The sequence below is a fragment of the Pteropus vampyrus genome, unplaced genomic scaffold (genome assembly GCF_000151845.1).
Source record: "Pteropus vampyrus isolate Shadow unplaced genomic scaffold, Pvam_2.0 Scaffold180, whole genome shotgun sequence".
In the NCBI taxonomy this organism is placed as follows: Eukaryota; Metazoa; Chordata; class Mammalia; order Chiroptera; family Pteropodidae; genus Pteropus; species Pteropus vampyrus.
This window is the reverse complement of record NW_011888961.1, coordinates 1,833,184-1,858,363: the sequence shown is the minus strand read 5'-3', so window position 1 is coordinate 1,858,363 and position 25,180 is coordinate 1,833,184. Positions and strand designations below refer to the sequence as shown.

The following is a 25,180-nucleotide window of genomic DNA, read 5'->3' as shown; positions in this document are numbered from 1 at the left end:
AGAACTATGGAGAGAAATTAGATCAAGATAATTTCTCTTTGGTGGCTTTCTCCATGGAAATAATAGTTGGGCTTCTCATCAGTCAAATGAAATACATTTCAACAAATTAATGTTTCTTTTTAACCAAGGTAGAATGAAAAGTGACTTCAACAAAGAGATAAATTTACCTATAATCCATAGTATCTGTGAACATTTGACATTCTTTGGAGCCGAGTTTATAACTCAAAAGTCATATTGACTACTGTAATATTAAAAATTTATTTTCAGCATTCATTGTAGCTCCATGGTCTCTTTTACATTTTGAATGAACAAATTTTATTTGACTGCTTTATCTGTAATAGAAGTATATGGGGAGAAGTAAAATTGTTGCGTGCAATAACATCCGTGCACATTTGTATGTATTCCCTGATCAACACAGGGAAAACTGACATTTAAGGGTCTACTGTGTGCAGGGTTATGAAATCCAAGAGTCATGCTGCGTAGAAGATTAAAATAGAAGTTTAGGCTGACTGACTTTGGGTCAGATGACAGTTCCTTGGAGTATTATTTGCACCTTGGCTGTTTCGGAGGTTGTTGATGGAACCGTGATAGCATTTGGGTCTTAGCTCTTTCATCAAAGCATAGAGGACTGGACAGTGTGTCCAGTCTCCACATTAAAATAATTATGCGTGGTTTCGAAACAGAAAAAAACGTTTGCACACAAAGGTACCATGTTTAGAACTCTTATGAGAGATGGTACCGATTCTCTCCACCTGAGGGCCGCAGGAGCTGCACCTTTCCATAGTTTGTAAGTGTGGTCAGTGAGCAGATGGGCTTTCCATTCTGGTCCTGAAGTTGCATCATTTTGTCTGAAAGGGTCATGGGCAATTTTGGTCCATTTTCTGTAACAGAATGAAAGACATCAGCGAAAATTTCATCCTGCTGCTTGGGAGTGGATGGATTTGTTGTTTGTCCCGTGGTCCTTGTTGAACATATGTGCCATCCTGCCCGAAGCCCTCCCGCAGCTGCCATGCCATCCACAACTTCATCCACTTGCCCACCTGATGGGAAGGGTCGTGATGCTCCATCTTTTTGCAGATCCCCTGCCTTCCTTTTTTCTCTTCCTGCTGCCTGCTCCACGGACTCAGGCTCCAGCAGCGGAATAGCTGTTCACTTACTGCCACCTAGTGGGTCTCCATCTCCTTAAGCTCTTTTTCCTGTTCTTTAAGAAGGGTTTTCCTGTTGGATTTACAGGCAAACCGAAATGATACAAACATGTGTTTAGGATGGGGTTATTAATGTGCCCAGGAGACATGATGCTTGTTTGTTTGTTTGTTTGTTTCTGAAATAGAAAACCTTAATTTCATTTCATTTTATTGGAATTGGCAGTACCCTGTGATCTCGTGTGTGTGTGATCATTTTTTCTCTTTGTAGCTTGGAAAGTCAGTCCATATTGATGGGATAATCAGTATAAATCAGAGGTTCAATTAAGGGCAAGTTTGCTTCCCTCTTCTCCTCAAGGACATTTAATAATGCCTGGAGACATTATTGTTTGTCACAAGGTTGGGGGAGAGTGCTACTGGCATCTAGTGCATAGAAACCAGGGGTGCTGCCAAACACCCTACAATGCACAGGACAGGCCCCCACTAAAAAGAATCATCTGGTCCAGAACGTCAAGTGCCAAGGCCGAGAAGCCTGACATCTGCTCATTTTGTTCCCCTACAGCATACACAGCACATTCTCTCTCCCTCCCTCTCCTCTGACATGTCACAAAGTTCCTACACTCCTCCTTTAGTTGGCATCAACACCACTGAAAATGAAGAGTGGGTCCTTTGTCAGCCAGTTGTCATCTTCTTTCTGGCCGACCTTGGCCTCCCCAGGGACAGGCCCTGGAAAAATTTCCCCGCACCCACCTGATGGCTCAGCGGAATATTTTAAGCCAAACCAAGCTACTCCTTTAAATGTGGTCTCACCATCTACGTGGAAGGTGGGGTGGGGGGCTGGGACACAGTACACAGCGGGAGGCCCATCGGGCCCTTTGCTGCTGCCCCTGTCCTGTTGGAGGACCTCAGTGTTCACTGCCATCTCTGGTCTGCTCGCTCCCCAGTGAGCTGGAAGACTTCGTGGAAGACTTGAAGAAGGACTCTGCATCGGCTGGCCGAGCGGTTACCCTGAAGGACGTGGAAGACGGGGCTTTCCTCCTGCGACAGGTGGGAGAAGCCGTGGCGTCCTTGAAAGGTGAGCAGCTTCCTCCTCGAAGGAAGAAGGCGAAGCGCGTTTCCTGTGTCCCACAGTGAGGGATTCATGCATGCATGCATGCACGCAAGTGTTCATTGAACTCCTGCCCGTGTCTGGCACTGTTCTGGGCACTTGGGATCCATCACCGAACAAAGGACAGGCCAATGTCCCTGTCCTCTTGGAGCTTATGTTGTAGTGGGTGCTGTAAGATTTAGGCCTAAATGACACCAATAACAGTTTCTCCTCACTGGGCTCTTACGCTGCACCAGGCACCTGTGCCAAATCCATTACAGACAACCCGAAGGGACAGTTGACTTTATTCCAAATATACAAACAGGAAGTGAGGTCGTGAGGAGCTCTGTCCTTGCCCAGGGTCACCTTGAGCCCGTCTCTGTCTGACACACGTCTGTCGCTTGAAGGTGTGTGAGCGGCACTGCGGCTGGCGAACCCCGCGCACACAACCCTGCCCAGTCCCGGGTGCGGGGTGGGGGCTCGCTGTCCTGGCTTCTTCTCCTACGACTCACCCACTGCTCTTGGCCGGCAGGAGAATTCCCAACCCTGCAGAACAAGATGCGGGCCATCCTGCGCATAGAGGTGGAGGCCGTGCGGTTTCTGAAGGAGGAGCCGCACAGGCTGGACAGTCTCCTGCAGAGAGTGCGAAGCATGACCGACACGCTGACCATGTTGCGGAGGTGACCGGGCTCCCCTTGGGGCGGGTGGTGGGGAGGGGTTCGGAAGGTTGGGGGATCTACATTGTGGACTCACAGGCTTCCTCTGCGCTCCTGGGACCTGTCTCCATCACTGTGACGTGTCACATCTTATTTCCAGTGTCTTGAGAAGCTGTGGCTCTTTCCTACCTTGAGCTTCTTCTGTAATGCAACTCGAGGTCCTGATTCTTCTACGTAGACTTGCTGCATTTGGCCCATGCTAGGGCTTAAAATTTACTAGTAAACGCAGTAAACATTTTTAAAGAATCATTTGGAGGTGGCTCTTTTTAAGAACATTTGAGGTTGAAGAATGGGTCAAAATATATTATTAGCCTCTTTCACTTCAGGGGCATAGATGACTTCAGTTAGAAGAAAATGAGTGGAAATAAATAAAGCATTTTTGAATTACCTACTGAAAGAGTATCTGAGAGATTGTTGGTCTCACCTAGGAAAGATAAATGAACCCCCTTGAGTGGCACTGACGTGTCACCCTTACCTGCCCATAAAAGAGGGTCACAGTGGAGGAAAGACTAAAAGAAATCACTGACTCATCCATGACTTCCATTGAAAAGAAAATTCTTGACATAAAAAGTGCTGAAATATTTGCATGCAGAATTTGTGTTACCAGAAGCACCTTTATAAATGACACCTCATACCAGCATACACAAATAACTCTGCGTGGTTTCGAAATAGAAAAAACGTTTGCACACAAAGGTACCATGTTTAGAACTCTTATGAGAGATGGTACCTATTCTCTCCATCTGAGGGCCGCAGGAGCTGCACCTTTCCATAGTTTTTAAGTGTGGTCAGTGAGCAGATGGGCTTTCCATTCTGGTCCTGAAGTTGCATCATTTTGTCTGACAGGGTCATGGGCAATTTTGGTCCATTTTCTGTAACAGAATGAAAGACATCAGCGAAAATTTCATCCTGCTGCTTGGGAGTGGATGGATTTGTTGTTTGTCCCGTGGTCCTTGTTGAACATATGTGCCATCCTGCCCGAAGCCCTCCCGCAGCTGCCATGCCATCCACAACTTCATCCACTTGCCCACCTGATGGGAAGGGTCGTGATGCTCCATCTTTTTGCAGATCCCCTGCCTTCCTTTTTTCTCTTCCTGCTGCCTGCTCCACGGACTCAGGCTCCAGCAGCGGAATAGCTGTTCACTTACTGCCACCTAGTGGGTCTCCATCTCCTTAAGCTCTTTTTCCTGTTCTTTAAGAGGGGTTTTCCTGTTGGATTTACAGGCAAACCAAATGATACAAACATATGTTTAGGAAGGGGTTATTAATGTGCCCAGGAGACATGATGCTTGTTTGTTTGTTTGTTTCTGAAATAGAAAACCTTAATTTCATTTCATTTTATTGGAACCGGCAGTACCTTGTGATCTCGTGTGTGTGTGATCATTTCTTCTCTTTGTAGCTTGGAAAGTCAGTCCATATTGATGGGATAATCAGTATAAATCAGAGGTTCAATTAAGGGCAAGTTTGCTTCCCTCTTCTCCTCAAGGACATTTAATAATGCCTGGAGACATTATTGTTTGTCACAAGGTTGGGGGAGAGTGCTACTGGCATCTAGTGCATAGAAACCAGGGGTGCTGCCAAACACCCTACAATGCACAGGACAGGCCCCCACTAAAAAGAATCATCTGGTCCAGAACGTCAAGTGCCAAGGCCGAGAAGCCTGACATCTGCTCATTTTGTTCCCCTACAGCATACACAGCACATTCTCTCTCCCTCCCTCTCCTCTGACATGTCACAAAGTTCCTACACCCCTCCTTTAGTTGGCATCAACACCACTGAAAATGAAGAGTGAGTCCTTTGTCAGCCAGTTGTCATCTTCTTTCTGGCCGACCTTGGCCTCCCCAGGGACAGGCCCTGGAAAAATTTCCCCGCACCCACCTGATGGCTCAGCGGAATATTTTAAGCCAAACCAAGCTACTCCTTTAAATGTGGTCTCACCATCTACGTGGAAGGTGGGGTGGGGGGCTGGGACACAGTACACAGCGGGAGGCCCATCGGGCCCTTTGCTGCTGCCCCTGTCCTGTTGGAGGACCTCAGTGTTCACTGCCATCTCTGGTCTGCTCGCTCCCCAGTGAGCTGGAAGACTTCGTGGAAGACTTGAAGAAGGACTCTGCATCGGCTGGCCGAGCGGTTACCCTGAAGGACGTGGAAGACGGGGCTTTCCTCCTGCGACAGGTGGGAGAAGCCGTGGCGTCCTTGAAAGGTGAGCAGCTTCCTCCTCGAAGGAAGAAGGCGAAGCGCGTTTCCTGTGTCCCACAGTGAGGGATTCATGCATGCATGCATGCACGCAAGTGTTCATTGAACTCCTGCCCGTGTCTGGCACTGTTCTGGGCACTTGGGATCCATCACCGAACAAAGGACAGGCCAATGTCCCTGTCCTCTTGGAGCTTATGTTGTAGTGGGTGCTGTAAGATTTAGGCCTAAATGACACCAATAACAGTTTCTCCTCACTGGGCTCTTACGCTGCACCAGGCACCTGTGCCAAATCCATTACAGACAACCCGAAGGGACAGTTGACTTTATTCCAAATATACAAACAGGAAGTGAGGTCGTGAGGAGCTCTGTCCTTGCCCAGGGTCACCTTGAGCCCGTCTCTGTCTGACACACGTCTGTCGCTTGAAGGTGTGTGAGCGGCACTGCGGCTGGCGAACCCCGCGCACACAACCCTGCCCAGTCCCGGGTGCGGGGTGGGGGCTCGCTGTCCTGGCTTCTTCTCCTACGACTCACCCACTGCTCTTGGCCGGCAGGAGAATTCCCAACCCTGCAGAACAAGATGCGGGCCATCCTGCGCATAGAGGTGGAGGCCGTGCGGTTTCTGAAGGAGGAGCCGCACAGGCTGGACAGTCTCCTGCAGAGAGTGCGAAGCATGACCGACACGCTGACCATGTTGCGGAGGTGACCGGGCTCCCCTTGGGGCGGGTGGTGGGGAGGGGTTCGGAAGGTTGGGGGATCTACATTGTGGACTCACAGGCTTCCTCTGCGCTCCTGGGACCTGTCTCCATCACTGTGACGTGTCACATCTTATTTCCAGTGTCTTGAGAAGCTGTGGCTCTTTCCTACCTTGAGCTTCTTCTGTAATGCAACTCGAGGTCCTGATTCTTCTACGTAGACTTGCTGCATTTGGCCCATGCTAGGGCTTAAAATTTACTAGTAAACGCAGTAAACATTTTTAAAGAATCATTTGGAGGTGGTTCTTTTTAAGAACATTTGAGGTTGAAGAATGGGTCAAAATATATTATTAGCCTCTTTCACTTCAGGGGCATAGATGACTTCAGTTAGAAGAAAATGAGTGGAAATAAATAAAGCATTTTTGAATTACCTACTGAAAGAGTATCTGAGAGATTGTTGGTCTCACCTAGGAAAGATAAATGAACCCCCTTGAGTGGCACTGACGTGTCACCCTTACCTGCCCATAAAAGAGGGTCACAGTGGAGGAAAGACTAAAAGAAATCACTGACTCATCCATGACTTCCATTGAAAAGAAAATTCTTGACATAAAAAGTGCTGAAATATTTGCATGCAGAATTTGTGTTACCAGAAGCACCTTTATAAATGACATCTCATACCAGCATACACAGCACTGCCTTTGGTTGACAATTTGATCTCTTTCTTCTCAACACAGTCATAACAATGGCTTCTTATCTGAGAGCACTTTCCACATATCCGGCACTGCACTAAGCCCTTTACAAATATTAGCTCATTTGATCCTAATTTAAAACCCCAAGGGCAGGCGTGGTTATTCCCCTCGTAGAGGTAAAATCTGAAGTTTGGGGAGGTTCGCATCAGGTCAGAGGCGGGGCTGGGCTATGAACGGATAGTTTGACTCCAGAGATCAGAGTTGGTTCTGCTCTCCCAGCCAGGCAATCAGTAATATTTGGACATTCTGCCTGTTCAGCCCTGGTCTTTGGTATTAAAATATAGTAGAGACGAATAGGACCCCTGCCCTTATAAAACTTCCTCTCTCACATGGGAAATAGACACAAATACCAAAAATAAACCGTTTCCCAACTGTGGCAGCCCCTGAGTTTTCGATTTTTTACTAGAACTAGAAAACTGCAGAGACATTACCCTTCAGATCCTGGATCAAATTTGAGAGCAGATCACAAACAGAACTAACATGTGAGACAGTTTCTTGGGAGAATTTTAATCGCCAACCATAATCATTTGATCAGATTAATAAGAGAACTATATTAACTATGTAGGTGACTTTCAGACAAATTATTAGCCATGAGAGCAAGTGAGATTTTTCTAGTAACAACGACCTCATGAAAGAGCCTCTTTTGAGATGAAAACTCCGTAGAGCAGCCATATCATGACCTGCATAAGGTCCAGAATGCCAGAGGAATTCTAAATTCAAACAACAGCCCCTTCCTGTAGAGACCACATCTGACTGAGTACAGGAAGAAGTTTTATCTGAATTACATTTTCTCATAGGTTCATTCATTTTAAATCGCCGGAGTGAACTTTTTTCTTCTAGTAGGATAAAAATCTGGTAAAAGAATTCTTCATTACTCTCTTCACTAAATGTGGTAACCCATCCGCATTGCCTAAAACAAACCGTGCTTGTTAAGTGGAGATGGATAGCAAGCTGGCAGGTAGCACGATCCCATTCCCCCCTCTCTTCCCTGAAAAACAGTTAAAAGAACATTTTAGAGCCAGTACAAAGTGTCGAAGCTCAGTATTTGCCTTTCTCTCTAGGGAATGCAAGTTCTAAAAAAAGATGGGAGTGTGCTTTCTGAATGTTATAGGAGTTTTTTGTCTCATAAATGCTCATACGTGGCAAGAACGATAGATAAAGCCAGTTAAGAAACTTTCAAAATAAAAGGCATTGAGCTGCCATCGAGTTGCCTATCATAAGCCTTCACACTGTTAATTTTTTATTGGTATCTTATGTGTGTGATGTGCTGTACTTGGCACCGTGGAAGAGGCAATGAAGAGGGCAGGAATGTGCACGCCCCCGCCCCCCACCCCAAGGACGTGTATGTCCTGACTCCATGGCAGAGAAGATAAAGCAGACGACAGTCACAGTTCAGAGTAACTTAGTGGCCTGAGAAGATGCTGCAATAAATGTTTTTGTACGGGTTGAATTTGAGGTGCTAGAAGGATATCTAAACACAGCTGCCCACTGTGCGCTTAGTAATGTGGACTGAAGTTCAAGACACAGAGAAGCGTCCTTGCCTCGCTGGGAGGGAGGATCGGGGGGTTTAGAATTGGAAGTGGCCTTCGTGAAGGTGATCACAGAAAACAGAAAAGATGGCTATGGTGGGTTAAGAGAGAAAGGAGGCAACAGGTCCTTGCAGATCCTTGGGGATCGAGGAGGGGGGGCGGGTAGGTAAGATAAACAGCAAAAGCAACAGAAGTGAGCAGCAGAGGAGGGTCATAGAACGCAGCCTTTTTTATCAAATCAGAAAGAGGATATTTTAATAAGAAGGGAATGAGAGACTAATTAAAAGTTATAGGTCAAGGTACACACTGTCTTCTGTATCACTTTACGTCGATTCCAACCACCACCCCCGAGGAAGGCATCGCAAGCCGTGATCATCGTTATCAGCAGCATCATTATTGTTACATTCTATAAAAAGGTATCTGAGCCTCCAGAGGTGACATTCCTGGCATTATACCACCACAACATGGTAGACCTGATATTCAGACACAGGTCTGTCTGACTCCAAAGGCTGCACTGTGGGTGGAAATAGCAAAATAGCATCAAATGGCAGAGGACTCCTCATCCCTGGTGACTTTGCAGAAAGCTTGGTCAAGTCCAGGGTGGGGCGAGGGGAGCTAGATTGCGCCAGGCCGAGCCACAGGAAGAGCAAGCAAAAGGAATGGGAATTTAAACTACCCTCCCGAGACGCCTGGCAGTGAAAGGAAGAGAGCGTGGAGGCTTTAGGAAGCTTTTGGGGTCAGAAGTGAGCATCTGTGAGAGCTCTCCAGGCCGGGGCCAGGTGCAAGAGGTGTCGTTAGAACCATGTGTTCACTTCATGCTGCCACCACCACCCACACAGTGACAGAATCACGTCAGGGAGGGCACGACAGTGCTAGTGGACAGAGAAAAACAGACCATCTCCTGAGGAAAGGACAGAAAGCAGCTGCCAGAGATAACTAGGAGGTAATTCAAGGGTGCTGGGAAGTTGCCATGGAAACCCTCGACTCTGAGCCGCTATGGAGTTTTGGAATGTTTTAATTTCGCAACAAAATCTTGCCTGGCTTTGGGATGACACTGCATTCAAGTATACCCTAATGATCAAATGGAAGTTACCTGTTTTAATCGTTAACGCTGCTGTGCGTGCTTTCTCCTAGACATGTCACCGATGGGCTCTTGAAAGGGACAGATGCAGCCCAGGCCGCACAGTATGTGGCTATGGAAAAGGCCACCGCCGCGGAAGTCCTGAAGAACCAGGAAGAGGCATCCCACGCCTCAGGCCAGCCCCTCCACGCCCCGGGCGGGAGAGACGTGAAGTCAGAAGTGGTGCCCTTGGCGGTTCACCATGCACAGAGCTCCCCCGTGGTCATCCAGCCCTCCCAGCTCTCCTCCGCCCTCCTGAGCCCTGCCCAGCACTTGTCTGGGGGCACTGGTCCTCACCCAGCCAGCCCTCCTGCTGTCCCACAGGAAGTGACCTCAGCTCTGCCGGCAGCACAGGCTCCTCCGTCCCCACAGACGCCCATGAACGGTTCCACCATGCAGAGCTTGTTCATTGAAGAAATCCACAGTGTGAGCGCCAAGAACAGGGCAGTGTTGATTGAGGTAGAGTCCTATTTCTATTTTTCATGACCCCGTAAAGGAGTGTGACATATGGTCCTTTTCCTCCAAGAGTTTACAGTCTGCTTGTAGAGATAATTCATATGTGTGTCAGTTATATTTTATCAAAAAATATATATATACGTGTGTGTGTGTGTGTGTGTGTGTGTGTGTGTGTATATATATATATACGTTTATATATATATATATACGTATATATATAAAAGAAAGATTTCTAAAACTGTAAGTGGGTTTCAATGGCCAGATTAAGAGAAGGCCATCAGATTTCAGAGAAGGGTGAGACGCTTCACCTAGGAGAGGCTGAGGCGGAGGTGTGCTGGTAACTGTTTAACAACCGGCTCTCTGGTGGGAAAAGCCCTGATTTGTAGCATTTGCCAGTCTCCGTAGTGTAAAGACTGCCACCATCATTGATTTCGAGTTACAACATGACATCACTGAAGATGCATCTGGCAAGATAATGTGAGAGCAGCTCTCCTGAGCCCGTGGGAGCTGGCTCACGCATGCCACCAGGGAGGGTTTGCCACTGATCTTGAAAAGTAAGAGACTCTGGGTAAGCAGAGAAGCGGGGAAGGGGCATTCTAGGATAGAGGATGTTGGAGCAAAGGCTGGGACCGTGAGGAAACCTGCTTAGCTGGAACAAGAAAGAGGAGATAAGGCTGGCAGGATAGGCCAGAACCTGATTTTGGAGAGCTTGAAAACCAGCCCAAGATGTTTAAAGTGTATCGTGTACGTATCAGAGAAATGCTGCAGTGATAAAAATGGCATCTTCAGAAAATAAATCTGGACACAACATACAGAATTGCTTGAGGTGGGGGTTGGGGGGTCTAGAATTAAGGGTACTGGATGGAAAGTTATCACTTGTAGTCTCAGGATGGGAGGCGGAGGCAGGCACACATGGAAGGAGAAAGCTAGGTGTTAAGGTCAACACATCGAGAGAAAGCAAGCTATGTTTTTAAGTGTTCTTTTTGTCAAGAACTGGTATCGGGGCTCAGGCAGCGCATTTAGCTTCCCTAGCTCTCTTTTCTCTTATCTTCAGTGTTTTCTGCACCCATTATGTATCCCCAGCAACCTGTACCTTAACCATCCCTGCCTCCCTTGCAACTCAGCAGTAGATAACCCAGGTTTCAAGAGATGACCTCTTAAAACTGCTAAGGTCACAGTCATGGCAACAGGGCCTCCGAACACAAGGCAGCTGCTCTCTGCTCTGTGCCCCTAATCTCCATCAGCTATTTACAAAACGCTATCGTGGGTGGGGGCGGGTGGGGGGAGAGGCTGTGATTGGCAAATGATGACAATGCATCAGGTCGTGCTTGTGGGGTGGAAGAGAGAACCGAAAACACATTCTGCCACTTTAAACATCCCCATATTTAAAGGATGTCAATGGGACAACTCTTTTATTTCACAGAACCCAAGGAACACAGTTATCATTGTTATGTGTGTATTTAAGTTATGAGTCATCTCCGACTACACCCCGACTCACAGGAAGAGGCCCTTTCTGCCAGCTCTGCCACTGACGAATGAGGCGATCACCATTCACATCATAAAGCTCCACTAGGGACCAGGTCCTCACGGGCTCTGGGGTAGGCAGTGAACAGAGGAAGACAAACTGCATGCCCTTGAGAATCTCACCTGCTTGTAGGTAGAGACAGAGAACAAGTACGTTCCAGGTGATAATAAACACTAGGAAAGAAAAATAAAGGAGGGTAAAGATGGCGTGATACCGGTGGCTATTATTTATATACAGTGACCCCTTCACCCCACGGGGTCCCAGTGTTCTCGTGTGTACACGTGTTGGCTCTGTGACCTGCTGGTTCGTTTCCAGTTCTTACATTATGGAGTTCCACTAATTCTGGCTCTGATTTCCACACTGCCCTCCTGGCATGACGCATGTGCCATCTCGGAGTCACAGACAGATAGATGTACTTTGAAAAAATGTACAGACATTTAAAATATTCCATTTTACATATTCCTCCCTATCATAGAATATGATTCAGCTTAGAAGTCATCTCAATTACCGCCTCCCATTTTCTAGGTAAGAAAACGTGGCCCAGTGCCCAGATAGCAAGTCTTCGACAGAAGTGGAACTCAGACAGGATTGTTTCTGCCTAGAACATCATCTCTTCGATGAAAACTCAATTCAGAAAACAAAATCTTGGTTATGGATTCTTACCTTAGAAAGCGTAACCCTGTGTCCCTTTTTATTTATTGTTGGTGGCAGTGTGTAATAAGGGCTCAGTCATCATTTCATGAGTGACTTTGGGTTTCTGAGCGTGTTTCTCCGGGAAGGAGCATCACTTGGGCTTAAATGCAGCCCGCTTCGCTAAGGAGGATGTGGAGACAGCACACGGTCAGGTTCGTCTGTTGTGCAGAGTGTCTTCAGCCAGGAACCCGGAGCTTTATTTTACCAACACTTTAACCGCGTTACACCTCCTCCCTCCCACCGGCAACCTCTAAATGATGAATTAGCGGTTCTGTCTGGTTTTTAACCTTTCTTTGCTTGCTGCTTTCTTTCAGAAAGCAGAGAGGAAGTGGGAAGAGAAAAGACAAAATCTGGACCACTATAATGGCAAAGAGTTTGAGAAGCTCCTGGAAGAAGCTCAGGCCAATATCATGAAGTCAATTCCAAACCTGGAGATGCCGCCCGCCTCGGGCCCACAGCTGAAGGCCGATGCTCCCATGGACAAGCTGGAACTTTCAGGTGAGGTACTGACGGTGCTGTGCACCTGGCTGCCACCCACGTGAGCCCGCGCTGGCCAACAAGACCAACCTCTCACTTTTTAAAGATCTCACACAAATTTCTCAGGTCTCCCAAGGGCCTCACTGCTTTTTAACTGTAAGCATAGTAGGGGAACTGTTCTGCATTAAGATACTAGAACAATGCCCAATAAGGGAAATTTTAGATTCCCAGCTTCTGCATTTCCTATGAATTTATGACAGACAGTTCACAGCACCAGCTGGGAGAATATGAGGCCTGCATTTAAAGCGAGAGCTTTCTGCAGAAAGAAAATGCCAACTTTTATGAGCTCCCAGGGGGATATTAGATCATAAGGTAAAATTGCGTTTTTATATCAAAATTATTGAATTGCATATTTAACCAACTAAACTACGGAAGTTAAGCAATGTGTCAACGGTAATATAAAATAAGTGTTAAAAAAACCTCAACCTACTAAATCCCAACCGATTACAATCCATGTGCTTTATTCCGATATTAAAATTATGTACAGCGACGTCATTTCACTTGGGTCCCAGTGTCTCCCAGAGTCACATGCAGCGAGTCTTTGTCCAGCAACTACCGTTAATTTGAAAAGGAATTGCCATCTTGATTTGTGTGTCCAGAAATGTGACAGTGGAGACAATTTATAACCACGGTGTAACCCCTATAACACACACTGCCACCATCATTGATTTCGAGTTACAACATGACATCACTGAAGATGCATCTGGCAAGATAATGTGAGAGCAGCTCTCCTGAGCCCGTGGGAGCTGGCTCACGCATGCCACCAGGGAGGGTTTGCCACTGATCTTGAAAAGTAAGAGACTCTGGGTAAGCAGAGAAGCGGGGAAGGGGCATTCTAGGATAGAGGATGTTGGAGCAAAGGCTGGGACCGTGAGGAAACCTGCTTAGCTGGAACAAGAAAGAGGAGATAAGGCTGGCAGGATAGGCCAGAACCTGATTTTGGAGAGCTTGAAAACCAGCCCAAGATGTTTAAAGTGTACTGTGTAGGTATCAGAGAAATGCTGCAGTGATAAAAATGGCATCTTCAGAAAATAAATCTGGACACAACATACAGAATTGCTTGAGGTGGGGGTTGGGGAGTCTAGAATTAAGGGTACTGGATGGAAAGTTATCACTTGTAGTCTCAGGATGGGAGGCGGAGGCAGCCACACATGGAAGGAGAAAGCTAGGTGTTAAGGTCAACACATCGAGAGAAAGCAAGCTATGTTTTTAAGTGTTCTTTTTGTCAAGAACTGGTATCGGGGCTCAGGCAGCGCATTTAGCTTCCCTAGCTCTCTTTTCTCTTATCTTCAGTGTTTTCTGCACCCATTATGTATCCCCAGCAACCTGTACCTTAACCATCCCTGCCTCCCTTGCAACTCAGCAGTAGATAACCCAGGTTTCAAGAGATGACCTCTTAAAACTGCTAAGGTCACAGTCATGGCAACAGGGCCTCCGAACACAAGGTAGCTGCTCTCTGCTCTGTGCCCCTAATCTCCATCAGCTATTTACAAAACGCTATCATGGGTGGGGCCGGGGGTGGGGGAGGCTGTGATTGGCAAATGATGACAATGCATCAGGTCGTGCTTGTGGGGTGGAAGAGAGAACTGAAAACACATTCTGCCACTTTAAACATCCCCATATTCAAAGGATGTCAATGGGACAACTCTTTTATTTGATAGAACCCAAGGAACACAGTTATCATTGTTATGTGTGTATTTAAGTTATGAGTCATCTCCGACTACACCCCGACTCACAGGAAGAGGCCCTTTCTGCCAGCTCTGCCACTGACGAATGAGGCGATCACCATTCACATCATAAAGCTCCACTAGGGACCAGGTCCTCACGGGCTCTGGGGTAGGCAGTGAACAGAGGAGACAAACTGCATGCCCTTGAGAATCTCACCTGCTTGTAGGTAGAGACAGAGAACAAGTACGTGCCAGGTGATAATAAACACTAGGAAAGAAAAATAAAGGAGGGTAAAGATGGCGTGATACCGGTGGCTATTATTTATATACAGTGACCCCTTCACCCCACGGGGTCCCAGTGTTCTCGTGTGTACACGTGTTGGCTCTGTGACCTGCTGGTTCGTTTCCAGTTCTTACATTATGGAGTTCCACTAATTCTGGCTCTGATTTCCACACTGCCCTCCTGGCATGACGCATGTGCCATCTCGGAGTCACAGACAGATAGATGTACTTTGAAAAAATGTACAGACATTTAAAATATTCCATTTTACATATTCCTCCCTATCATAGAATATGATTCAGCTTAGAAGTCATCTCAATTACCGCCTCCCATTTTCTAGGTAAGAAAACGTGGCCCAGTGCCCAGATAGCAAGTCTTCGACAGAAGTGGAACTCAGACAGGATTGTTTCTGCCTAGAACATCATCTCTTCGATGAAAACTCAATTCAGAAAACAAAATCTTGGTTATGGATTCTTACCTTAGAAAGCGTAACCCTGTGTCCCTTTTTATTTATTGTTGGTGGCAGTGTGTAATAAGGGCTCAGTCATCATTTCATGAGTGACTTTGGGTTTCTGAGCGTGTTTCTCCGGGAAGGAGCATCACTTGGGCTTAAATGCAGCCCGCTTCGCTAAGGAGGATGTGGAGACAGCACACGGTCAGGTTCGTCTGTTGTGCAGAGTGTCTTCAGCCAGGAACCCGGAGCTTTATTTTACCAACACTTTAACCGCGTTACACCTCCTCCCTCCCACCGGCAACCTCTAAATGATGAATTAGCGGTTCTGTCTGGTTTTTAACCTTTCTTTGCTTGCTGCTTTCTTTCAGAAAGCAGAGAGGAAGTGGGAAGAGAAAAGACAAAATCTGGACCACTATAATGGCAAAGAGTTTGAGAAGCTCCTGGAAGAAGCTCAGGCCAATATCATGAAGTCAATTCCAAACCTGGAGATGCCGCCCGCCTCGGGCCCACAGCTGAAGGCCGATGCTCCCATGGACAAGCTGGAACTTTCAGGTGAGGTACTGACGGTGCTGTGCACCTGGCTGCCACCCACGTGAGCCCGCGCTGGCCAACAAGACCAACCTCTCACTTTTTAAAGATCTCACACAAATTTCTCAGGTCTCCCAAGGGCCTCACTGCTTTTTAACTGTAAGCATAGTAGGGGAACTGTTCTGCATTAAGATACTAGAACAATGCCCAATAAGGGAAATTTTAGATTCCCAGCTTCTGCATTTCCTATGAATTTATGACAGACAGTTCACAGCACCAGCTGGGAGAATATGAGGCCTGCATTTAAAGCGAGAGCTTTCTGCAGAAAGAAAATGCCAACTTTTATGAGCTCCCAGGGGGATATTAGATCATAAGGTAAAATCGCGTTTTTATATCAAAATTATTGAATTGCATATTTAACCAACTAAACTACGGAAGTTAAGCAATGTGTCAACGGTAATATAAAATAAGTGTTAAAAAAACCTCAACCTACGAAATCCCAACCGATTACAATCCATGTGCTTTATTCCGATATTAAAATTATGTACAGCGACGTCATTTCACTTGGGTCCCAGTGTCTCCCAGAGTCACATGCAGCGAGTCTTTGTCCAGCAACTACCGTTAATTTGAAAAGGAATTGCCATCTTGATTTGTGTGTCCAGAAATGTGACAGTGGAGACAATTTATAACCACGGTGTAACCCCTATAACACACTCCGGGTTTTCATTCCACAAAGCTGCTCCAAAACTCCACGCCCTGAAACTCACCCCCTCAGTCTGTGCTAAGAGGCGTTTCCTACCTCCTTCCCTGCCGGCCAGCTGTGTGAGGCCTGTCCAGGGCCCCTTGGAGGGTCGGGCACCAAGGCCCGGGGACAGACGGGCCTTTTGGGAGGGGCGGGTCTTCCTTCACAAAGATGGCTTTTCTCCTGAAGTCCCGCTGGAGAACTTCTGATGGACAGAATGATTTACCTCATTATGTCGTTGTCTTGCCTCATCCAGCTCTCCCCGTTGAGTTTTGTCCTATAGTCCCCTAATGTTTTAGGATTACAAATCAATTATAAATTTAGAGTTATAAATGATTGTGTAATTGTTCCTTCTTATAAAATGTAGCGATATATTTTGTTAATCTCATTTGGGCTTTTTATTCTTTCGGATTAAAAAATTTGGATAAATTCATTTTTAAATTATTCTCCCTAAATATTTTTTACTCAGCTAAAATATTATTTATTGTTGTTTTTTTCCTTTTTTAACACATGGCCTGATTTTTTGTCGGAAACAGTCTACTAATGCATAGGCCACTAGAAATGTATAAGGGTATTGTCCATTATCTGTGAACATTGGTTTCTGTTATTTTTATTTATTTGTCATGGATGTTATTGTTTTTCTTTTTGTTTACCAATGACGTAAAATTCTAAGCTTGGGGTTTCAAAAAATCATTCGAATTTTATTTATGTGAATTTCTTGACAGGTCAGACCAGGGTGGAAGCTCCCAAAAAAAATCTATGAAAAATGTTGGGGATTGTAGCCTCAGTCAATGTTAAAGCAAAAATATTCACAAAGACGTGTTAAAAATAGCAAGGAGGACTTTATGCGAGACTATTGCAATGGGGGAGAGAAACTGAACTCAGCTCCAAATGTAGCAGGGTAGGGAGATTCTTGCTAAAGGCAGGCCAAGGACTTAGATATCAAGGGTAGGACATGAGAATTTATCAGATATCCAGAATGGGAGATTCTTGCTAAACTGGATTGCTAAAACTGAGCTCAGCAGATCAAGGTCAAAGCCTAGTGGTAAAGAGGAGCCTGACTAAAGTTGGTCAAAGAGGGAGTCTGTCATCACACGTGAGAGGAGGGACCAGGGCCTATCAGCCTGTGCCATCCCCTAGAGGGACCCGAAGTAGAGATGGCCATCCAGAGAGGTAGCCATTCAGAGGCCAGGCTGCCGGCATAGGAACCAGCCATGATGCCTGATGCTGCTAGTGCCCTCATGCCCAAGACAGGAACTGGCTGATGGTGAACCCTAGTCTTTATCACAGCTTTAAAAGCATCAATCAACAACTCTATCTCAGAAAAGACAAACACCTGAGAGGCCAGGCAATGTCCACAGAGAGAGTTGGGACAAAGCCCAGCTGGAGGCTGAATTTCCAGTTCCACCACTTTAGTGAGAGCCTTTCTAAAGGCGGAAGTGAAGACTGTCGATAAAAGGCAGGAGCGAGGCTGTTTGTTTGAGTTTTGATTAAGAAGCATTTTTCTGGAGAAAGCTGAGCAGGTATCTGCGTCTCCGAACCTGTGGTGTCAGTGCTAATTTAAAATTCTCGCGTTTCTGCATTTTCTGCTTCCTTTTCTTAGCAGAGAACCTTTGTCCAACCACATGACCCCAACCAAAAAAGTCCACTTTCTCCCTGACTTTGTTCTCTGTTTCCATTTTCCCCTCCCCGGCCCTTCCTTGGCCAAATTCTACACTCACGTGCCTCCTGCTAAAGCCGTTTTTCAGACCTGGGGGACAGTGGCTTTGGTGGCCAGGCAGGGGCCTCTGGACTTGCCTTCAGGTTCTGCTCCTTCATCCCTCCAAGTAATACGCAGCTTTTTTGTTTAATATTTGCTTAGCATTTACAATAAGCCAATAAGCACTGTTCTAAGTGCTCTGTGTAGATTAAGTCATTTAATCCTCAAGCATCCTAGTGGAGAAGATATTGGTTTCATGCCCATTTAGCAAATGAGGAAACCAAGGCAGAGAGAGGTGAATCAACTCATGAAGGGTCTTTCTGGGATTTCACGCCAGTCGGACTTCAGGATCCTGTACCATTCATTGTTGCACTATGGAGAGGCTAGAGAAATTTTTAAGTCAAATTGCATTGAGTTTATAGAAATATACCAAACTTTCTGGACATCACCCTGAAAAGAGGTTATTATGCAATGACACGCTGTTTTCCAGAAGACTCTCCGAACTCAGAACAAGACTTGGACAAGCTGGGGGGGAAGTCCCCACCGCCCCCTCCCCCGCCCCCACGACGGAGCTACCTGCCCGGATCGGGGCTCACCACCACCAGGTCCGGCGACGTGGTCTACACCGGCAGGAAGGAGAACAGCACCACTAAGGTTTGATGGGCGAAGCCCTGGTAAACTGGTTTCAGGGTTCAGATGATTGTCTTAGACAAGGTCCTGTACAGTCTCGTTTAGAGCGTAAAAAGTAGCGAGGCAGAGAAGAGAAGCAGAGACTCGAATGAGCGAAATCGCCAGGAAGCACCACAGATGGGAAAACGTCAGCCAGCATTTTATCCTGACTGGACTTTTAGCTACAACTATATGAAACGCAAATCACAAGCTTCTTCCTCTACAGGGCATCATAAGATTGAAAACGGTGGGGATGGAGGTCGGGGGAAGAAGGGGAAGCCAAAGAAAGACCATCTCATAAAGGAAACCGAGATTAGCTGACACCGTTGCGGGAGTCTGTCCCGAAAGATGCTCAGTGAGCTCAAGCTTCCATTTAACTTGGCACGTTTTGTCTTTTACGGTCAATGTAAAATTCGAGTTTCAAGGAGAGGTAGGATGGCAGGGCCTTCCTCAAAGGCACTGAATATTGAGGAGTTGCAGTTTTATTATAATTCTTCAGTCCATTCACCAGAATGGTACCTCACATAAACAAAAACCCAAACTAGATAGCAGGTGGACAGAAGAGCCTTTCAGCTCGATTCGAAGGGCTAGGAAGCCAGTGTACTGGGCAGCGAGGGAACGTGTGTTCTCGTGGTCATTCCTTCTCTTGGCCAGTACCTGGGGGTGTTAAGCCAGTACCTGTGGTTTGAATCTTCCACAGGCCAGCAGTGAAGATGCCGGACCAAGCCCACAGGCTAGAGCCATAAGATGTCCAACAGAGGAGCCTGCTTCGGCCTGGACCCCGACCCCACCACCAGTACCTGCTACCTGCTCCTCAAAAGATGAGGAGGAAGAAGAGGAAGGAGACAAAATAATGGCAGAACTCCAGGTAAGGGGATGAGCTGACCGACCGTGGCTCCCTGCCCTTCCTATCAGGGACTCCCGGCTGCGTCTCTCACAGACGCGTTCGCTGGCAAAGAGCCCGTGGGCCTGGGCCCCGTAAGCATCCTCTCCTGGCCTTGGCCTCACCTTTTCAAGGATGTTGCTGAACTAGGCTCTCAGGGCACCTTTAAGGTGTGTGTAAGGACCAGCCATTTCACAAAACGATTCAGGAAGTTTGTACCAAAATCTGTTGCAAGCCTTCCTAGCTCTGGCTGGGATTTACTGGTGGGATTTACTTTCCTTCTTTTCAATTTTCAATAGTCTCTGCTTCATTTCAAAAACAGTTAAAAGGAGATGAGAAACACCAGCTCTCATCTTGTCTCGATAAGGACTGATGAAAGCCCATGTCAGCTGAGGTCCCGTGACTCGGTTTTAATACTTAGAATGACTGACGCTGAGTCATGTGGCCTCCTGTACTTCATACCAGGTTCCCGGTCAGTGTCGATGTCATTTTTTCAGGTATTCCGAAAAGCTGCATAATTTTGCTTCCCACTTTTTTAGATTTTTATTTCTTAACTAATTGCCACTGTCCACTCATAGATTTAAAGGTGGGATGCAGAGGCTATACCCAAAACTGATCCCACATTCAAATCACGGTTGTGAGTCTGCCCTGGGCGTACCTTCTGAGACTTGACTAATAGAAGACATATACACAATTCCTAGACCGAAGTCTGTTTATAGAGTATTTCATTTTGACCCGTGCTTATTACAAGATTTTTTTGCCCTTCCAGTGGTCAGACCACAACCTTCTTAGGGCTCTAAGACATGCTGCCTTTTCACTTGGAGTAGAACTTTCAAACCATGTCATTTCTACCTTTGCTGTCCTGCTCTGCTTTCCATGGTAATACCTGCCAGAGTGGAGCTGCTCGATTTTTAGGGAACACGGGGCTGCTAGTTGAGTGTCACATGCATGAGCCTTTTGAGCCTTACTGAAACTCACAGACTGGCCTGGGACATCCCCTCCAACAATCAGATTATTTACAGGTTTTCTGAATGAGTGGAGAATTTCATTCATAAGAAACTTAGATTCATAAAGTTAGTGACTCATAAAACAGTTAAGAGCATGGAAGCGTCCATTACGCAGTTATCCAATGAAGATTGTCTGGCCGATGATGCTGCTGGGGGTTGGTACTTGTCCTAAGATGTGTAGCCAGATCCTGGGGCCATTTGTTGTAGTATCTGTCCTCAAATTATAGTGTGAATTGGTCGTGGACCAGTTTGGTTCAGATAAATGATGGAGCACTACCTAATCTTAAATTTGTGCAAGGTAAATAATTACTAATAAGCAAAGCAGTAGAGACTTTGAAGTTTGTGAATAAACCTGCACTAGTCCCCTAAGAGTCGTAATTTAGTTGTTCCAGCCACATAGACCCCATCACTTGAGAATATTTCCCTCCATTGAAGTCAAAATTTCTTTGATGCTCTCTCTGAAATCTTTACAAGACCAGTGTATCTGGCTTCTCATCATCTTATTGTTAACAGTGATCAACTAAGTGTTCTAACCATAATGTAATCAAACGCCCCTTTAGCCCTCCTGCTGGAGGGGACTGAACTGCTCCATCAGAAAGTCAGCCAGTGGCCAGGCTGGCTCCTTTGCCCCTTGCAGGCTCTAGAGTTAGACACCCCAAGCGTCAGGACAGGAAGCAACTGCAGTCCCCCAAGTGTAATTGTGGAACAACTTTCCTGCTCCATATCACTGGGCATCAGAAGAAACCACAGACTTCCGAGTCCGGGGCCTGGCGGCCCAGTGGAGATGGCATATTGTCTTAGTGAGCGGAGACCTGGGCACCTCCAGGGCCAGCTAGGACTTGGGGGTCTGAGGGACAGCAGGTTGGATGTCGTGGCAGCAGGAACAGGCAGCCGGCAGAGATGTGGAAAAATAGGCTGAGGAAAGCCCCCGGCATCAGCTCCGTCCCACCTTAGGACCGAACGTGCTGAAATGCTCACTCGGGGAGGCCACGGGTCATTCTTTCCACCTGCAGAGTTATTGCCAAGTGACCATATTTGACGTCAAGAAAATATGAGAGAATGATTTGAGACGATTCGTTTAAATAAGTGGTTTGTAATCCCAGCCGCACGTTAGAATTACATAGAGAGGTTTTTTGTTTTTGTTTTTTAAGTCCTACAGCCTGGAGATTCTGACTTAATTATTCTCTGGATGAGCCGTAGGTAGCAGTATTTTTTTTTAAACCAGGAGTGATGTCGAAAACTCGTGCGCTCGGGTGGCCGTCTCTCATGCCCTCACCGTCACAGTGTCGCCCCTTTCTGCCCGGCGAGCCCAGCCCGTGCTTCCGCTGAGCGTTCACGCGAGTCCGTGTGGGCTCCTGTAACTATGTTCAGAGACGAGTCTAGGGCTCAGGCGGCACCGAGGCCACTCAGAATCCAAGAGCATCGCTTTATTCTAAGTGAGCCTCGGAACACCTCAGAGCGTGAGGTGCGGGAGTGTACTTGTTACTATTCAGACAATGAATTCATAAGAATGACTTTGATTGGAAGGTTGAAAGGTTTGTAAGACCCGGTGCCCTTTTCTCTATAATTGAAAAAAAAATGAGTCTGGTAAAAAAAAAAAAAATAATGACAAAAAAAAAGAAAGAGCTTCTTGTTTTGTTTTAATTCATTTGCAAATTCAATATTTTTGAGAGGTCAAAAGAAGAAGCCCTACTAAGCGCAAATGGGGTGCACCCTGGACAGGAAGAAAGGGTGTTCTCTCCGAGGGCTGTGTCTTTTTATGATGCTGTAACCCAGACGTCCGGGTGCTTTTGCCCCAGCCCTGCCGCCTTGCCAGCTTTGCCACCCTGAGGCCAACGGGGAGCAGGTTTTCGAGGCGCTGCCTCCCTGGCCCTGGCGTGACCTGCATGCAGGACGCAGCTGGGGTGTCCACGCCTCTGGATTGCTCCCCTGCCTGTCCCCTCCTTCCTCCTCTCTACACTTGGATTCCTGTTAACCTCGGTATTTTAATTCCTTAGGCATTCCAGAAGTGTTCCTTTACGGATGTAAATTCAAACAGTCACGCTGAGCTGTCCCGGGCTGACAGTCACGTTAAAGACTCTAGGCCGGGGGCCACAGTCTCACCCAAGGAGAAGAAGGTAACGTGGCACTTGCACGTTTGCCACACGGTGGGACAGCCCTTCTTTCCTTGCTGACACTAACACCGCTCCTGCACTTGTCTTCCATGCCCTCTCTTTTTCCTCTCCCTTTTTTTTTATTAACTAATGGAGACTCAGCTTTAGGTTCAGATCAGAGACACCAGCCTGAGGTTTTCAGAGCAGATGTCGTGTTTCTGTGCACAGTATACAACAGTATGTGCAGAATTTAGGCGTTACCTTCCCAAACTAAAGAATATACACCCCTTAAGATTTTCTAGAACAACTCTTAGAAAGAAAAGGGAGAGAGGGAAGGAGGGAGGGAGGGAGGAAGGAAGGAAGGAAGGAAATAAGGAAGGAAATATGGAAGGAAATATGTAGCACTTTTTCTAATTTTTAACATGGCTTTTAGACCAAAAACAGCTACATTAAAAATAGGTGAAAACCTTTGATTTCAGGATGAACACACAGGATTGCATTCTCGCCACCATCTCCAGGTGAACCTCATAGAAACACACACATGTGTATCTGCACATGTGTTCAAGGACACCAAACAGATTTTCTTAAGCATTACAAATTCTCAGTGTCCCTTCCAACAGAGTAAGTTTGGTATAGTTGCAGTGCTAATATACTTTGTGGCATTCAAGTGGCTTCAAAACAAATGTCCTGGCTCTGAAACAAAGTTCGCTGTCATTATTCAGTACTTTAGGCAAAGGACACGAGCCTGAATGTTTGAACTTCAACATTCAGTTACACCTAGAGCTTTTATGATTTGGGGACATAGAGACATCTTATTTGAATGAAGCCTCTATCCAAATTTCAAGATAAAAAAGCTTATCGTGACCAGTTCGAGTCCTAACATTTTTCACCAGGAACTTATATTTCAGACTTCAGAGGTTCTAGCTTTCCTTAAATAAAGTCAGACATATCTGTCACAATGTAGCCCAGTCACTACTCCACGTGGGTGCCTCGGCCCACGTGTAAGTAAGTTCAGTGAGGAAGCCGTAGTAGCATCACAGCCCTTAAGAGATGCAGTCCTGGGGCTTATAGCTCCCAGCCAGGAGGTCCTGCCCAGGAAGCGACCTGCTCCTCCCTGGCTCACGGTCACCAGAGAGCCCTTGTGTCAGATGCGTCTGCCGCGTGACTGACATGAAACGGTTAGCCAGGTGACACGGGATCTCTCTGTGAACCAAGGTAGATTATGAGATTTTTGTTGCTAAATCTTTCTCATGAAGAAAACCTCCTACTAATTTGAATCAAATCCATGACATCGCATTGGAAATATATTGCTTTTACAGTCTCTGGAATTTCCTTATATGGCCTTATTGAAACCAGCTACTGGGAAGGTTCTGGCATATCTGAGTTAAATGACGTACTTGGGTCAGTGTGACTATTTCTGTCTAAAACACTGGGAACTGGGAGCTTCTCAAGGATCCCTCTGGAGACCATCATTGTCTCATTGTAGAATTTTGCTAATTGGCTCAAAAGTTGCATGAGATTTCTTGTCCTTTGATTAAAAATCCATACATATCCCATCGAGCTCATCTCAGTCAAAGGTCCATCAGATAATAAGCAGGTCTGTATTGAGTTGGCCCAAAACTGGGTTTAATCACAGGTGCTTATTCTGGATAATTACACTCAGAGATTGATCTTCATTATATCAGTATTAGACTTATAGGTGAGTATCATGTACAATATAGGTATCAGACTTGCCTCCAAACTTTGCCATTATTAACCTTTCCTGCGCTATTCATTTACTCTTTGAATCAAATGTTTTCTTAAAACGTTTCTCCTACCATCATGAAGCATTGGCCTAGTACTTGACTTTTATGTAACTTTTCCTATAACCGTGTCTCTAATTTTGGTTTACTGTCCATATGCATATTAAGCCTGCTTCACCCATTGTGTTTTCAATCCAAATCTCGGGGCCTATTAACAGATATTAATGAGGTTTAATTACCTTCCATGGAGTCCTGACTACCTAAGAAACATTGTGAGGTCACATGACATTTGTGACCTAGTTACCCCGAATCAAGTCAACGCACTTGCTTTGACATTTTGATTCTTTTTCCTGGCCCTGTGATAAAAACGGCAGGTCACGTGAAACTTAAACTTGACGTCTTTATCTTAGCGATTTTCCATCGGAGTTTTCCTGCCACCAGATCTGTTTTAAAATACACATCCACGTGGTGGCATTTGAAATATTTAACGAGGGTATAGCATGGACCCTGACTAATCGGAACAGATGCCAGGCCTACGCTGCAGCAAGTAAGGCCAGCGAAACATCACTGTGGAAGTGTCTTCTTTAGATTATATGCCAGTTCCTTCTCTGATTTCAGGGTGAATTCTCACTCCATTCCCAACATGCCAACTCCATTACTTGGAGCTGAAACCTTCGGCCCAGGCCTCACTTATTTTTCTTCAAACCTTTTACTTAGTACATTAGTTGTTTGATAATCTAAATTTAAAATCTCACCGAAGATGTTACATTGTCCAACTGCAGCAGCCGAACCACTGCACTTGTTTTGGGGGCCTCGCGGGGGTGAGGGGAAGTTCAACAGGTGGTGTTTGGTGGCGGATGCCCCTCACATCTTGTGCGATCTTTCCACGTGATTAATAGTGACTTCGTTCTTTGTGTGTTAGTCCTTGAATGCGTATATCCACATTCTTTCCATTTTTAGCTGGGGCGGCAGAATTG

General features: G+C 46.2%; 1 protein-coding gene across 1 annotated transcript in view; it reads left to right on the top strand.

The window, feature by feature from the left end:
- The window catches only part of KIAA1217 (KIAA1217 ortholog), a 105,415-nt gene that overhangs the window by 73,893 nt on the left and 6,342 nt on the right, over positions 1-25,180 (top strand). Inside the window, 7 exon segments of the mRNA XM_023537186.1 lie at positions 2,087-2,217; positions 2,762-2,909; positions 9,243-9,687; positions 12,217-12,400; positions 18,300-18,463; positions 19,179-19,346; positions 22,366-22,485. Of these exon segments, the coding sequence (XP_023392954.1) occupies positions 2,087-2,217; positions 2,762-2,909; positions 9,243-9,687; positions 12,217-12,400; positions 18,300-18,463; positions 19,179-19,346; positions 22,366-22,485 (1,360 nt within the window).